The sequence below is a fragment of the Orbicella faveolata genome, unplaced genomic scaffold, assembly GCF_042242905.1.
Source record: "Orbicella faveolata isolate gen_17 unplaced genomic scaffold, um_ofav_v1 contig_48, whole genome shotgun sequence".
In the NCBI taxonomy this organism is placed as follows: Eukaryota; Metazoa; Cnidaria; class Anthozoa; order Scleractinia; family Merulinidae; genus Orbicella; species Orbicella faveolata.
The window spans coordinates 598,284-612,703 of record NW_028301578.1 but is presented as its reverse complement, the minus strand read 5'-3'; the positions used below and the strand labels follow the sequence as shown (position 1 = coordinate 612,703).

Genomic DNA, 14,420 nt, shown 5'->3' with positions numbered 1-14,420 from the left:
TATATTAAAGTAAAGAAAATTTGAAAAGATAAAACTTAACAAGTTGTCAGATTTTTGAATCAAAGTTAAGAGAAAAGCTGTCTAAGCTTCTCTCTCCTTCACAGTCAACAAAGTTTACTCGCTTTTGTCCTCTTTGTCTCACCTCAAGGGAAAGAAAGCGACGCATGAAGGAACTAGAACGAGGTAGCTATGAGAGGAAAATAAATGGCTCTTTCTGAAAAACAGAGGAAATATCAATTCACCGAACTTCAATTTCCTTATTTGATACGTGCCATTATTGCCGTAACTAACGCTGAAACAACTAACTGTTTACCAGTGTTTTGTTTGTTCAATATGCTTCCGTGAAAAGGTCATCAGCTTGGCAGGGCACCACGTGTCTCAGTTGTAACGACGCTGTATTTGAGTTTTGCATGTCGCCATACATTTTTGTGCAACTATTCGCACGTCTTTAGATATATTCGATATTTCAATGCCTTATCAGTTCAATTAGTTTTGCTTTCCTTGATCATTTCAGATAAGCGTGATCAAATCTGCTAAACGCGAAGTTAAACAGTACATTTTTATACCTGATAGTGGTAATCCAGATTGTAACACAAAAGTAAATAGTGACAAACGACTTGTCGGGAAAATAATAGTAATAATAATAATAATAATAATAGTAATAATAATAATAGTAATAATATTTATAATAATAATAATCATAGTAATAATAATGATGATAAAATAATTAATATGGACTGATTTAGTGAACATCTAAACACCCGATAATTAATAATATTATGGAACAAATGGAATTGATAATTCTGCGCTTTTTACTCTTTCTTTTGTGTGTGTGTTTTGTTTTTGTTTTTGTTTTTGTTTTTGTTTTTGTTTTTGTTTTTGTTTTTTTTTTTCACAAGAGAAACAGAAAAGGTAATAAATGGCGGGAAAACTTGTCCTGTGGCCAATCCTGCTGTCGTTTGCCCGCTTCCAGCAGCCTGTCAGTCGGAACATACATTTGCACTTGCCTTCACGTTCCCATAGGCTATTTTTCTCTAACGTTCAGGTTTCAGGCAGTTTTTAAAATCATGGTCATTCGAAAATCCTGCTATGTTAAAATGAACCCAAAAGAATCTTTAACTAGTAAAGATTAAAACTTGAATATTAGAGATTATTAAAGATTTAAAACAGTTGATTTAAAAATTGGCTGGTTTGACTCCCCTATTAAAATCATCCGCAGTTATCTCAACGGTTGATGCATACTCAGGAAGCACAAGTTACTAAATACGCAACATTTTTACGTGTTTTGATTTTAGAAACTGTACTGTGGATAATGCCAGGGAAATGGCATTTCCAAGCGCTTTAAACTAATATTTCTTTGCTCGATTAACTTTCTCCTCGTTGTGTACTCCACGAAAATGCATGCTGCCTCCCTCAATGAGGTAGCCAAAAAAACCAGGCATTCATGCATTAATCAAAGTTTCCCTTTTATTCTTTGATAAAGATGATTTTTGTTTGCCGAACGTTATCTTTCCTTGAAAAGTTGAATTTAAACTGTGAGTTTCAAATGCTATTTAAATAGCAAGGGGTGTAATATGTGATTGACCCTCAATCCAATATGGGAGTCTTGATAACGTTTTTGATTGATTTACTTCGGCCGCCTCTCTTCTTCAGCGCAGACTTTAAATTAAATACGGTCCTAAGGGTTAAAATCTTCAGAAAACAAAGAAACTCAATTTGATAATCTCCCTTATCTGTAGCACTTTCCCCTCACTAGATTCCATTTATTTTCTGGGTACCAAAAATGATTGAAATTTTACTTAGAACTCTGAGTCCCGCGGCAAAACTTTCAGGGCTCCGAACTCTGGACGTAAAAGAGATCAGGGCTCCAGGCAGTGAAATGATGCCCCCCCCCCCCCCCCCCACTCTCTCCTCCTTGGGACCCTGAGAAAGGTGCGGAGAACAAAAGTAAAACCAAAGAACAAAAAACAAAAGAAGGATTCGTGTAAGCCCATCGACACCATACCGTAGCAGACCAAAATGTCCAAAAGCGATACCTTGTTTCCGACCAAAACGGTTACAAAATCATACCTTTTGGGGCCGCATATTCCTTCACGACGGAACTTCTGGTGGATAAATTGACAGCAGGCGAATTGGCAGACAACTTCAGCCCGGTCACTGATCAACCCTCGCCTATCGTCCGCCCGCCTTCCTAAGAAGTGCAGACATCGGTTACAGAATTTCAAGAAGTATTTGAGTAGTGAATTAAGTAAGCCACGTGCCAACCTTTTTGGCAAGGTCTGGCAAATGCAACTTGCTGCACTGTGAGTACAATTTCTATCATGACGGTTCCCTGAGAGATTGTCAAAGACGCCTTCATCCGATTAACTGAACTTTAAAGGATCCTATTTGAATGCTTATTTTCCCTAAAGCTTTCAAAGGAAGTAAGGGGCAATGCAGAGAGAGTGGTTTAGAGCTGTATAAAACTAAAATAAAGTAGTTTAGTTTCTGTTAAACATCTGCGCTCGACTCGCCCGCAAGCCGACTAGGCCTGTTTAAAAGCTATCCTTCTTTTCCATTTATCTGCTGATTCGGTTTATAAGCTGTTGAATGTTTCGTAGACATCGCTTTTCCTGTTGTAATCTTCCGTTGACGATATAAACAAACATTACTAAACCTTCCCAGGGAATGGCGAAACCTCCTAGGGGTCGCTAGGGGCATTTCTCTGGTTGTTTGGCGGCATGGCCGCGTTGACAACCGCTTGAGTAAAGTGCCAAAAACATTTAAGAGTCCCTGTCCATAAACATGGAAAATAACACGGCAAGGGTCGAAAATTCGATTTCGCTCATATTTTTACGGTAGATAGGCTAGGGCATGACAAAAACTACTGGATAGTTTTTTTTTTTTTGCAAAATATCCTTTTATTTCAAAGAAATATGCAAATTACCAAATCCGTTAAAATCGTCATTTGACGCACCATTTTATTAAACAAGTTTGAGAGCCTCGCATGCAAAACCACATCATTCTTCCGTCTTTAAAACACTCAAATATTTTTGTGCAATGTTTAAATGTGTACTGGGTTGATTTTAGGGAATGTTGCGGTTTTTGCTGGGTGCAAAATAATTAAATTTCGAAGACATGTATTCATTCACTTAAAAGTACTTCGTAGAAATAATTGATTTTCACCATGTGCGAAACCTTCAAATGGATTAAGCTTCTGGTGGTTGAATCGCAGAAGGATGGTCTACAGATTCCTGTAAAAATTTCTTTGGGCAAATGATTGTGAGCGACGCGAGAGCTTTTCAAAGTACGTTAAAAATGCAGATATTTGACCATCCGTCGTCAAATTTCAATTACGGGTTAGACATATATTTTAGCTCGCGCCACATGTCTTGAGCTATATTAAGTTGAAATAGACGTAGAGCTGATAATTTCGAAATGTTCTAACCTTATTTGCTGTAAAAGGCAGGTCCAAAAGCCGATTTGACGTGTTTCTGTCACCATTCGTGGCACATAAAGCAGAAGTTTGCTTTTGTTTACACAACGTCCGATGTACATCGCCAACTGTCAACTTATTTAATGGTCGAATACCATGAATCTATGACCCTCTTTCGACACATATGAACCCCACTGAATCTAAGTCAAAAACGGCTAAGTGATTTGTTGATAGTTTCTTGCTTTGCACTACACGAAAATATCACGTTTGATCATCGTTTGATCTGCTGCTGCTTGAATCCTTGCTTGCAGCGGTTCCTTGTTTGTTCGTCACGCAATGCTCTCATCCCATTTTAGGGGGTAGTGGTAGGACAATTTCTATCCTAATACGTAAGGCTCCGTAAGGCTCGGAACCACAGGGAGCATACAATCTTGTTGAGTGCGAAGAGATTAAATTAACCAATGAAAAGAATAAATATTTAACCATTGCCGGTGTTGTCATCTTTTACTAGATCACCGCTACCTACATACCCTGCGTAATACTGTAACGTCCTTTAGTGTTCGTCTACCTCGAACGGTGTGTTCGTTTGTATGTGATTTCATCGCCCTAGGAATCATGGAATCCGTGCTAACTCTTCACGACGACAACTTCTGTAGATTCCATGTGCTGTACGCATGCACAGGTGACGCCACAGAGACCCAAGCTCACAATGCCAGGGGTTATTTTATTTTTTTTAAATCTTTATGCGAACGTTCAGCGCGCGAAACGTGACCCAGTTACCGCCGACATCTACTATTACATAACTACTAGTTTGGTTACGCGAAACGTGACCTTCGCCTTGCAGCATATGGAGCAGAGGAAAACCAAAACGTGATAACTCGCTTGAAAGGCTTCGGATCGAGCTGAGAATTGAGATGACAATAGAAAAGACAACAAGGCATTGAGTTAAGCCATTTTTATTGTAAAAATACCAAAATTTCAGCTATAATGTCGATTACCGTTTTTCCCCATACAAACCTTTATAACTTCAAACCGTTGTAACACAACACCACCATATGCTGCAAGGCGAAGGTCACGTTTCTCGTAACCAAACTCGTTCGTTATGTAATAGTAGATGTCGGCGGTAACTGGATCACGTTTCGCGCGCTGAACGTTCGCATAAAGATTTAAAAAAATAATAACTCCTCGCATTGTGAGCTTGGACCGCCTGTGGTGACGCATGCACTAAAAAGACCAAACGGCGACTTGTGACTGAACGAGGAAAAATAAAAAACGGAGCTGAAATTTAACCCAGGCCGCACTGCCTGGGTAACAAGTGTTGACTTATTGGTTATATTTGCATGAGACCATCCATTAACCAAAATCAGTTAAATGCGTGACGTTAAATGTCGTCACGAAATGGCTGTCAAAAGATGATTTATCACTTAAGTTATTTCCAACTGGGCAGCTCCTGCACTAGAAGAAGTTTTAATTTATGTGTCACAGCTCTAGAGTAATAACTTTGCGTTTCAATTAAAAAACTCAAAGACATATGTTTCTGTTACATTACGGCCACCATGTTGGCGTCCCGCAGAAGGGCACCGGCATGTCGTCTCCTAACAAAGCTCGACATATATATATATATTTTTCAACCACACAAACTTAAATCATCAATCACATCCCAGATTGTTGACTTGATTTAATGAAATGTTTCGATTTTTTTGTAATTAATGGCATGGAAGGGAAAACTAGCAATAGTGATAATAAGAAAAAAAAAAACACATTTTCTTCCTTTTGTCCAAAGAAGAGGTACGTGCTTTGGAGAGGGAGCTCTTCTAAGACATTTACTAGGGGATTTAAGATAAACCGTCAGATGTTAACGATAAGCTAAAGATGTTAACACACGCGCAATTTAGTCGTTTTAACCTTTTAGATAAAATATCTATTTTGTTACGTGCTTCGGCAACTTACTTCCTCGACCTTTAAATAGCCTCTGTCGACACGCATTCTCAGTTCCTTCAGCGCTTTGATATCACCAATAACTTACTAAGATCGTTTTCACTCGACATTGTTTACGACGTGGGACGTGTCTCGGCCAAGCCACTTCCTTAACCGTTTGGACACGTTCTCGTTATATGTTTCGTGAATTTTCTTCCTTCGCCGCTTTGACATCAGTATCTTACCTAACTTCGTTTCCGCACAACCTCGGCCAATAAGTAGCTACTTCCTTCAGCGGCTTCCAAAATGATATATTCTGAAATGATCTGGTTAATGCACATTGTATGCGAAATATTACCCTGTTTATTAGGGTAATTATAGTGAAGATCTTGAAATTGCAGAAAGACCTCACTGGAATAAGAAGTCTCGCAGTCAATAAACTCTTTCAGTGCTAGCTGAGAATTAAGTTCGACCAATAGCACCTGGCATCAAAAGAAAGGAACAATGAAGGTAAATGTAAACTAACTTATGATAAATTGTTGATTCCAGGGTATCGTAGCTGACATTATAAAGCGCTATTACAATCGTTTGATTGATAAACATAGAAATTTGCTATTTACGTCCCTTAACGGTTATGAAGGTGAACGCGTAATCTTTACTCGTCTACTGGACTAAGCACAGGCCTTATCCTCTTATGAGTACATTAAATAAAGACCGAAAAGCTTGCATATCGTAAAATCAGGGAGAAATTCTCACACCCGGAAATCAAGGTGACTATGAGCCTCTCAACTTGGAAATAGATCGTCTGTGAACGGAGTAATCATGATGCCACTGAACTAAGTTTTTAATCCGAAGGTAATATCTAATTTCTATGTCGAGCAAGAGGGCCAAAAAATTAAGTCTAAGCCCATTGGCGTTACCTTACCACAAACAAATTACCGCTTCTCATCCCATCACCAAAGCTAACTCTGGACGCGTGACCAAGTTTTGACATCCCTCTATCGCGGGCTCTCATTTTCCGTCCTATATTTTTTATTTATTTATTTATTTATTTGTTTATTTACTTATTTATTTATTTATATATTTATTTTTTCTTTCTTTCTTTCTTTCTTTCTTTCTTTCTTTCTTTCTTTCTTTATTTGGCTTTTTGTTTTTGTTCTGCATTTTCCTTACCAGCCTCGGTGATCTTCCTCCCGATCAGTACAAAATGCAGACTGCAGAGCGGCTACAAACTTCAGACTAGGTGCAAAACGCACTGACTGAGAAGACACTTTTCGGCCAATGCTCGAGTAACATCTCATTTTATACGGAACTTACCAAGTGCTACGCAATCGCTTTTCCACGGTCATCTTCGACGAAACTTTATGTTATTACGGAATATTATTGGCCCGTTTCTTCATATTACTTTCTTAAACAAGTCATCCAGGCCATATTAGTTGAAGCCGCCATAGTCTCTTCGCGCGCGAGGCCTAAATAACACGCGATATTGAAGAAGCAACGATCAATCAGAGTTCATTTCTTAGCCAAAAGCACACTAAGAGCAACTATTTCTTCGTCTTGATCTATTTTCAGTGTTCAAGCTGGGTTAACACACACTGATTTTCACATATTACTAATTGTCATCTCCAGCCCATGCTTCCCGCTGGGTTACTGTGCACAAGTTTTGGCATACGTAAGCTTACATACAAAGCAAACTTATCGAATATATACTCCACCTCTTCTTGAATCCCCCGTTACGATACCTTGCGGCTTTAGGTACGCAAGATAGATCAGTGATAAAATCAAACATGCCGGACCTATTTGCCTCGACCCCTGCATCCAACTTTATTGGTCATAGTGAAAACGTATTCTCTTCGCCCAATGAGACACTGAAACAACTTACGCTCTTTCTTTTTTATAAGAATATGTTTCATAAGAATATCGAGTCTGAAATTTGCGAAATTTTAAGAATATTTTAAGAATAAACCCGAGGCTGAGATTTTGACAAAAATATTTTGTTGTGTGTTGTAAATTTGTAAATACAATACAATTATATGTTTTTAACTAAACCATATGAAATCCTTCCTTCTCTATAAGGTAAAAGTAGCCAAAAGGCAACAGAAACAGCACTAGCCGTATGTTCGATGCTCTGATACCTGCAGGCTGGAACAATGAATATTCACAAGAATATTTTCACCCCAAAATCGGCAGAAAGATAAGACCACTCAGCCTCGGTGGGAAAAGCAAAATTCTTATAAACAATAAAGAGTGTAGTTCTGTGACAAATTATTGAAGAAATTTTATGGACCGTTGATTCCGTTAGGTGTACAGCAAATCTCCTTTTATGCCAACGCAAACCTCGACCAGCTTTCTTTTGATAGTGATTTAACTCATTCACATTTTCGTTACCATGCCGGCATAATCTAACTACTGCTGTTCTTTGTTGTTGTTGTTTTTTTTTGTTTGTTTATTTTCTCTTTAGGCTCTAGTTACGAATCTAATAATGAAATTGGTGGCTTTTATTTATCTCTGTGTTGCCATCACACTGCTGGTGCCAAACCTCGTTGGTGGACAGGAGTTGACAGAAAGAGGGGTGAGTTTTTTGAGTGCATGCTACAAGGGCCCCCATACGAATGCCTTTCTTAGTAGACCCGCAGGTGTTCGTTAGCACGTCACTAAGTGTGTGTTCGAATTAGGGTTAATATTTCGCTTCATCTTTTATGCGGCACCATTTGCATTATTTCAAATCGTAATCAGTGGAGTGTCCGCCTGTAGTGAAAGAAAACTGGCTCTTAATATTATTGTCGCCCACCTCCTAAACTTGATAGATAACGATAATTATGACGGCAGTTATTTTCCCCCGGGTTTTTAAACCTTTGCGCGTTGCTGATGCTGTTTTCGCACAAGGGATAGCTGGTGGGATTCTGTTACCCCCGGGCAAAATGAGAATTTTACCTACACCTAGAACTGTCACTCCAGCTGATTGCCGAATTCTATATCTTCACGTTTCAATAAATGAAGTAAATTAACAAATAAGGATACGCCGCTTTCCCGCCTACTCTGTGAGGAAAACTGAAGGAGGGTTTTCAACCAACCAGAGCGTGTATCATTTTCTTTAGTCAATAAATTACTATTATATAGAGAAAAATAAGTTTAAAATCATTAACTCTGTCTGTCCATGATCAGAAAACAGACAGCAATGAAAGGCAACAAGAAGGTTGGATGAGGTGGCAATCATGGTATCTGGTAAGCACTGTTTGCATATCAAGTCCAGACCTATTACATTAAAATACATTTATAATAAACCAGCATTGTATTGTATTGCATTGCATTGCATTGTGTTGTATTGAATTAAGGGCACGTGCACACATTTTGATTTAGGGCACGTGCACAAAGTGTGTTATATGCACTGGTACGGTTTACCTACCTACCTACCTTCCTATCTATCTACCTACCTGTCTATCTATCTATCTATCTATCTATCTATCTATCTATCTACCTACCTACCTACCTATCTACCTACCTATCTATCTACCTACCTGCCTGCCTACCTACCTACCTATCTATCTATCTATCTATCTATCTATCTGTCTGTCTGTCTAACTGTCTATCTATCTATCTATCTATCTACCTACCTACCTACCTATCTACCTACCTACCTACCTATCTATCTATCTGTCTGTCTGTCTGTCTGTCTGTCTGTTTAACTGTCTATCTATCTATCTATCTATCTATCTATCTATCTATCTCTCCATCTGTCTGTCTGTTTATCCAATTATTAACGTTAGAAATTTACAAACCAATTTACAAAACATTTTTGGTACTTTTGGATCGATCACCTCATTCGCCAGTCGAGCATTTTGATGTTTGTGAATCTCCTTTAAAAAGGGTGAATTAGATTACTCGGATATCTACATAACTGGCGATATAAATTGTAATCTCCTACAAGACTCTAGGGATTCGTACACAACACTACTCATTAATATTATTGAAGAGTACCAATTGACGCAGGTGATAAGTGAACCTATTAGAGTAACAAGTAGCACCTCTACTCTGATTGACCTTTTCATTACGAACAGTACGGAGTGTATTGTGCATTCTGGTGTGTATTCTCTATCTATAAGCGATCATAATCTTATTTTTGCCATTCGCAAAATTAGTATCCTAAGACGCAGTCCAAGATATGTTGAGACTCGAAATTTTAAGAAATTTAACGCGAATGCATTTCTATCAGACATAAAGAATTCTCATTTGCTGCAATTTGATTCTCACTCAGTTATTATTAATGAGGCAGGGCACTTTCGGAAAAGCGACTTTCTGAATATCCTCAATAAACACGCTCCAAAGAGAGTTATAAAAGTACGAAATAAGCCAGCGCCTTGGCTTAATTCGGAAATCAAGAAAGAAATGTTTAATAGGGACTCGCTGAAAAAGAAAGCCATAAAATCGGGTTCTAAAAAGGATTGGTTCACTTTAAAGAAAGCGAGAAACGTAGTCGAGTAAGACTAAACTAAACACAAAATTTCTAAAATTGGTCTTGAAATTACTTTCAGTTAAGGTAAGAAACCATTGATTGTCTCGAATTTAACGAAACCAATAAACAAAATGTTTATGAGATTAACTTATTTAAAAAATTCAACTTTTCTCAAAATAATTCGCAAAATAATTGTTGACACAGATTAATGCCAGGAATGAAACATCAAAACATCACTTCTAAAATCAGTTAAAATAAGTACATAACCCTGCTTTCCGACGAAAATGTTGGAGTCCGTTTCAGGGCACAGCAGCGAGTAAAGTATAGCCTACTACAGCTCACTGCCAACTGTATCGCAGCTATAAGGTGTCTCCGACACTATATCAAACTGATTTGAGAATCACCAACCACAGAGGACACAAATTTCCACCGTCTCTAACGTTCCTTTCATTCAAAACTCGAATCGAATAGCCTCCAGTGTTGGCCACAACCGCAAGTTTTCCGAGAGTATTTTTTAAAATCCTGCAACATTTAAGGCAACATCCAAGCTTTTCGACTCACAGGGCTACTCTGATGACAAAAACTGACTTGACCTTTCCAGTATTTCATCAAGAGCTGTAGATTTCGCAGTTCAATTCTGCCTTCGCTGTAAGTTTTCACTTCGCGAGAAGCGACTTTCAAGTCATGTTTGACAGTAATGTGATTTTCCTCAACCAATCATAATTCTTTGCTACGTATAGCAACCAATGAGATTGCTGCATTTTGTATAGACAATAGATCACGTCAAATGGCTTTTTTCCGTGTTCGCCTAAATGGGCAAAGGCCGAGTTTCGAGTTATGGTGAAAGATTCGGAAAAAAAAGCTTTATCTGTAGTAGTTTGTTTCTTTATTATGTAAAACAAATAGAGTCCATGTTGCCGTGCGTCTGTTCAGTAATACATCACAGAAGACGTCAAAATGTGGTAAGAACATCAGTGACACACTCGGCCCTCGCCTCGTGTGCCATTAATTTGTTATTACCACATTTTGACGTCATTAGTGATCTATTACTGAACAGACGCACGGCAAAATGGAATCTATTTGTTAAATCTATCTATTTATCTATCGATCTATCTATCCATCTATCTATATATTGATTGCAACTAAATTAACAAGTTTTACGTTTTACGTTCTTACCTTAGAACAGTTAAAACACATGTGCACAAGTTTATATCTCTTATTCTTTTATCTACTCATTTATTTTTTTTTTTAATTTTCGTATTGCTATTATTTGCGTTTCCACTTACTCCTTCAACTGTGTGAGTATTCCCCTTTCAAAAGCTGGAAAATATGGTCATCGTTTGACGTCCTTTTTCCATTTATCTGAGTTCATTCCCTTGATCTTTAGAAAAGAGAAAGACACTGTGAAGTTGCTGCCAATGATGCCTTCTTTTTTTTTCGCAGCAACCTTTGAGCAACTTTCTTAGAAATTTCTCTGAGTACTTTTACAAACTTGGAGCATCTTAGGGACAAGATAAGTCGTGGTATGACCTTGTGCTTCTGAGGGCTAAGTTAAACGGTCTAGGCCTTGCCAAGTGGTCCATAAGGCCGGAGTTTATCCCGGTTTCCATACCATTGACCCTGCTGGATAATCTGCTAGCGTACCACAGAGTTACTTTCCAACATTAAATACGCCGACAACCCATTCGAACTCCTTTTCCTAAAGCACAACACAATGTTCCCGGACAAGGTTCGAACCTGGACCGCTAGATTCGAAGTTAGGCGCGCTAACCATTATAGACCAGCGCGCCCTCCACCCGAGAGCTAGAGTATGTTTTAAATATTTTTGCAAGCACATGTGTTTGGGTGAACAAATGTGTGGCCACATTGATCAATTTCTTCCTAGAGATAAATTCAATTGGACTAATGCCACTTTTCTTTACATAGAACTCAGTTGCAAGTTATGACTTTTTGAGTGACCAGGAAATCTACAGTACTCGAAACCCTGACAGGTATGTAAGCGTCATGATACAAAGTGAAAACGTTGCGTGGCACCCTTGTAGAGTGGAAATAACTATTTAAGCAACAGACAACATTTATGCCTGATTTGGGGATAAGCATTATAAAACCTTAGAAATCGCGCGCGAGCCAAACGGTTGGTTATTTACAAGATATTTTGCGTTGACGGATGACAGACATTTTGATCGGACGGCCGAACAAAATTGTAATCAATTGTAAAATATTTCGTCACAACTGGCTGAACAAAATTTGGACTCGAAGGACCAAATACTTTGCTTAGAGCAGTAAATGTTTTGATTCAACAGGATGTATACCACATTGCGTAAACGAGAGCAGTAAGTTTAGGTGTACAATTAATTGTTATCAGTGTCTATTTCTAAATGCAATGAGGAAGAAGTACATATCGTTTGCAGGAAATAGGGAAACACAATCATAAAAATCGCCTCGCTTCTCCCAGATAGAAATTGTTCGCTGCTTAATGCGACTTTCGAAAGCGAATAAGAACATTTAGGCAGTCATTCCTCTTAAAACAGGTTTTGTTGAATGGTACAAGCCTGGCGCATTGAGAATGTTTGGAACGTTTTCAGTTCTTGTATCTGCTTGTCTCCGGTTCCCACTATTAAAATTGATTAGCACAACCTCGCGAAATAGAAAAAAAAAGAAAACAAAAAAAAATTCCTATCTTTGTTAGTGAATGTGATTGTGTTGTGACAAATGAAGGAAACACGCTTAACTGTACATGTCTTCTCTTTGTAATACAATTCTAGTCATGGAACAAAGTGTGCTGGGATCATCGCTGGAGGAAATAACTCAAAGTGCGGAGTAGGAATCGCGTTTGGCGCACAGATCTCGAGTAAGGAATTGTGAATGTGCTTTTTGGTTAGAAACATGTAGCATAATACAAACATGAAAGGAATAATCCCCAATTTTTCGTAGTCTCCTTCCACGTAAAGTCGCTCAGCGTAATTCAGGAAGCTTGGAGACTTTTTGTGTCCAGAAAGTCGCTTGTAGAAGAGTTCGACGATCTGTATATATATTTCCTCTCTTACTCATAAGAATTTCGGCAGATTCGATCATAAAATGTTACAAAATTAAACGGCCTAGACGGTCAGTTTGTTCACGCTTCCACTCGTCTGATCTTCCTCGCGCATGTCCAACTAAAATCCAATATTCAAGAGATAGGGGTAAAAAGTACTCCCGAGTTACCAGGAGTGACCATAAGTGGCCAAGAATGACTACGAATGACCACGAATGACCACGAGTGAGACTGCACCAAAAAATGTCGGTGATGTTATTATGACGCCAGTACGAAGTCATTGTAAGGTCATTTCATCACGATAATGACATGTGCACCAAAATAAGGCTATCTACTGGTGTAGTAATCAAAGACTAGAGCAGTGTCTGTGCGATCATAATTCCATTGTTCAGTTCCGTCACAAATATTGCATGCTCATCATGTAACCTTTTTATTTGTGAAAGCGAAGAAAAATCCGAGCGACTGTATTAAACGAAGTGAGGCTCAAAACTTCAGGCGCGGACTTTGTATACATTTTCTGAGCGTCGAGCTACAAAACATTCATGCTCAGTTATTTGTTGTCGAAATTCACAGCGCCAAACTATGGCTAGTGTTTTACGGAATAGCAGATTTGCACATTGTCGTCATTTGACTACAACTACCAGAATTCCCTTCGTTTTTTCTTCATTATTTCATTTTGAATTCCCAGTGGGGTTTAAATACCAAGTCTTGATTAGCATAAGAAACAGAAAAAGTGAAGGATTCTGGTAGTTGTAGTCATGCACATCGCCTATTCATACGTACTTCCATCGGATCTAACTCGTGACTGAGTGCACGCACTCATGATGTTATTTGCCCCTACGACAGTATAGGGATGGCAAATCGATGAACAGGGAAATTCAACGCACTGGATTAGGATTGCGTTACACCATGTGAACATAGTTAGTAGAGGGGAATGGTTATGAGACTCGGCAAACTTCAAAGGTTTAAACAATAGCGCGGTCTCCGATGTTGAACAGACCCGTCACGTGACTCTGACCGTGCACAAGTTCATTCAAGATGGCGGACAGTACAGAAGGTCTGTTCTTGTGGGGAGACGATTTTGAGGCCATTTTGGACGTTTTGGAAGACACTGAAGAGTTAGAGGAACAATTTGCGGTCACAGTTAGAAATGTAAGTTGAAAAAATGGTAATGCTGAGTCGAAATTTCGCATAACTCTTCTTAGTAGTCTGCTCGACTACCTATGATGTGAACGCGACTAGTTTAACTAAGGCACGTTCGATTTTTTACTTAAAATTGTACAGAGAGAGACACACAGGATTACGCGTTATTACAGCGCCGAGCTACAAACAGCCAAACAAACTCTCACAACTTCAAAAAACTCAATTGAATTTACTAACAGTGACTTTCTTTGCCATTTAAAGGTGAATAGAAATAAACTTGCGTTGACTAATCGTCTATGGAAGTGTGAAAAAAGGCGAAAGCTTAACGATTACCGCTAATTTGTTCACGAAATTAGATCAACTCGACGGATTTCGCCCGCTGTGGCGGTCCGGATAAACCAGTCAATCAGGAACCAATCAGATTGCAGGTTTTGTTGAATTTCGACCGCGCACGACCT

The 14,420-nt window shown here is 38.7% G+C and overlaps 1 protein-coding gene across 1 annotated transcript; it reads left to right on the top strand.

Annotated features, from left to right (window-relative positions):
- Positions 1-5,386: 5,386 nt before the first annotated feature.
- LOC149095810 (uncharacterized) lies at positions 5,387-13,970 on the top strand. The gene is made up of 6 exons (XM_089281740.1): positions 5,387-5,842; positions 7,794-7,904; positions 8,498-8,557; positions 11,712-11,776; positions 12,551-12,636; positions 13,666-13,970. Exons 1-6 carry the CDS (start codon positions 5,837-5,839, stop codon positions 13,668-13,670), a joined length of 333 nt encoding a protein of 110 aa, XP_089137866.1. The 5' UTR covers positions 5,387-5,836; the 3' UTR covers positions 13,671-13,970.
- The last annotated feature ends 450 nt before the right edge of the window (positions 13,971-14,420 follow it).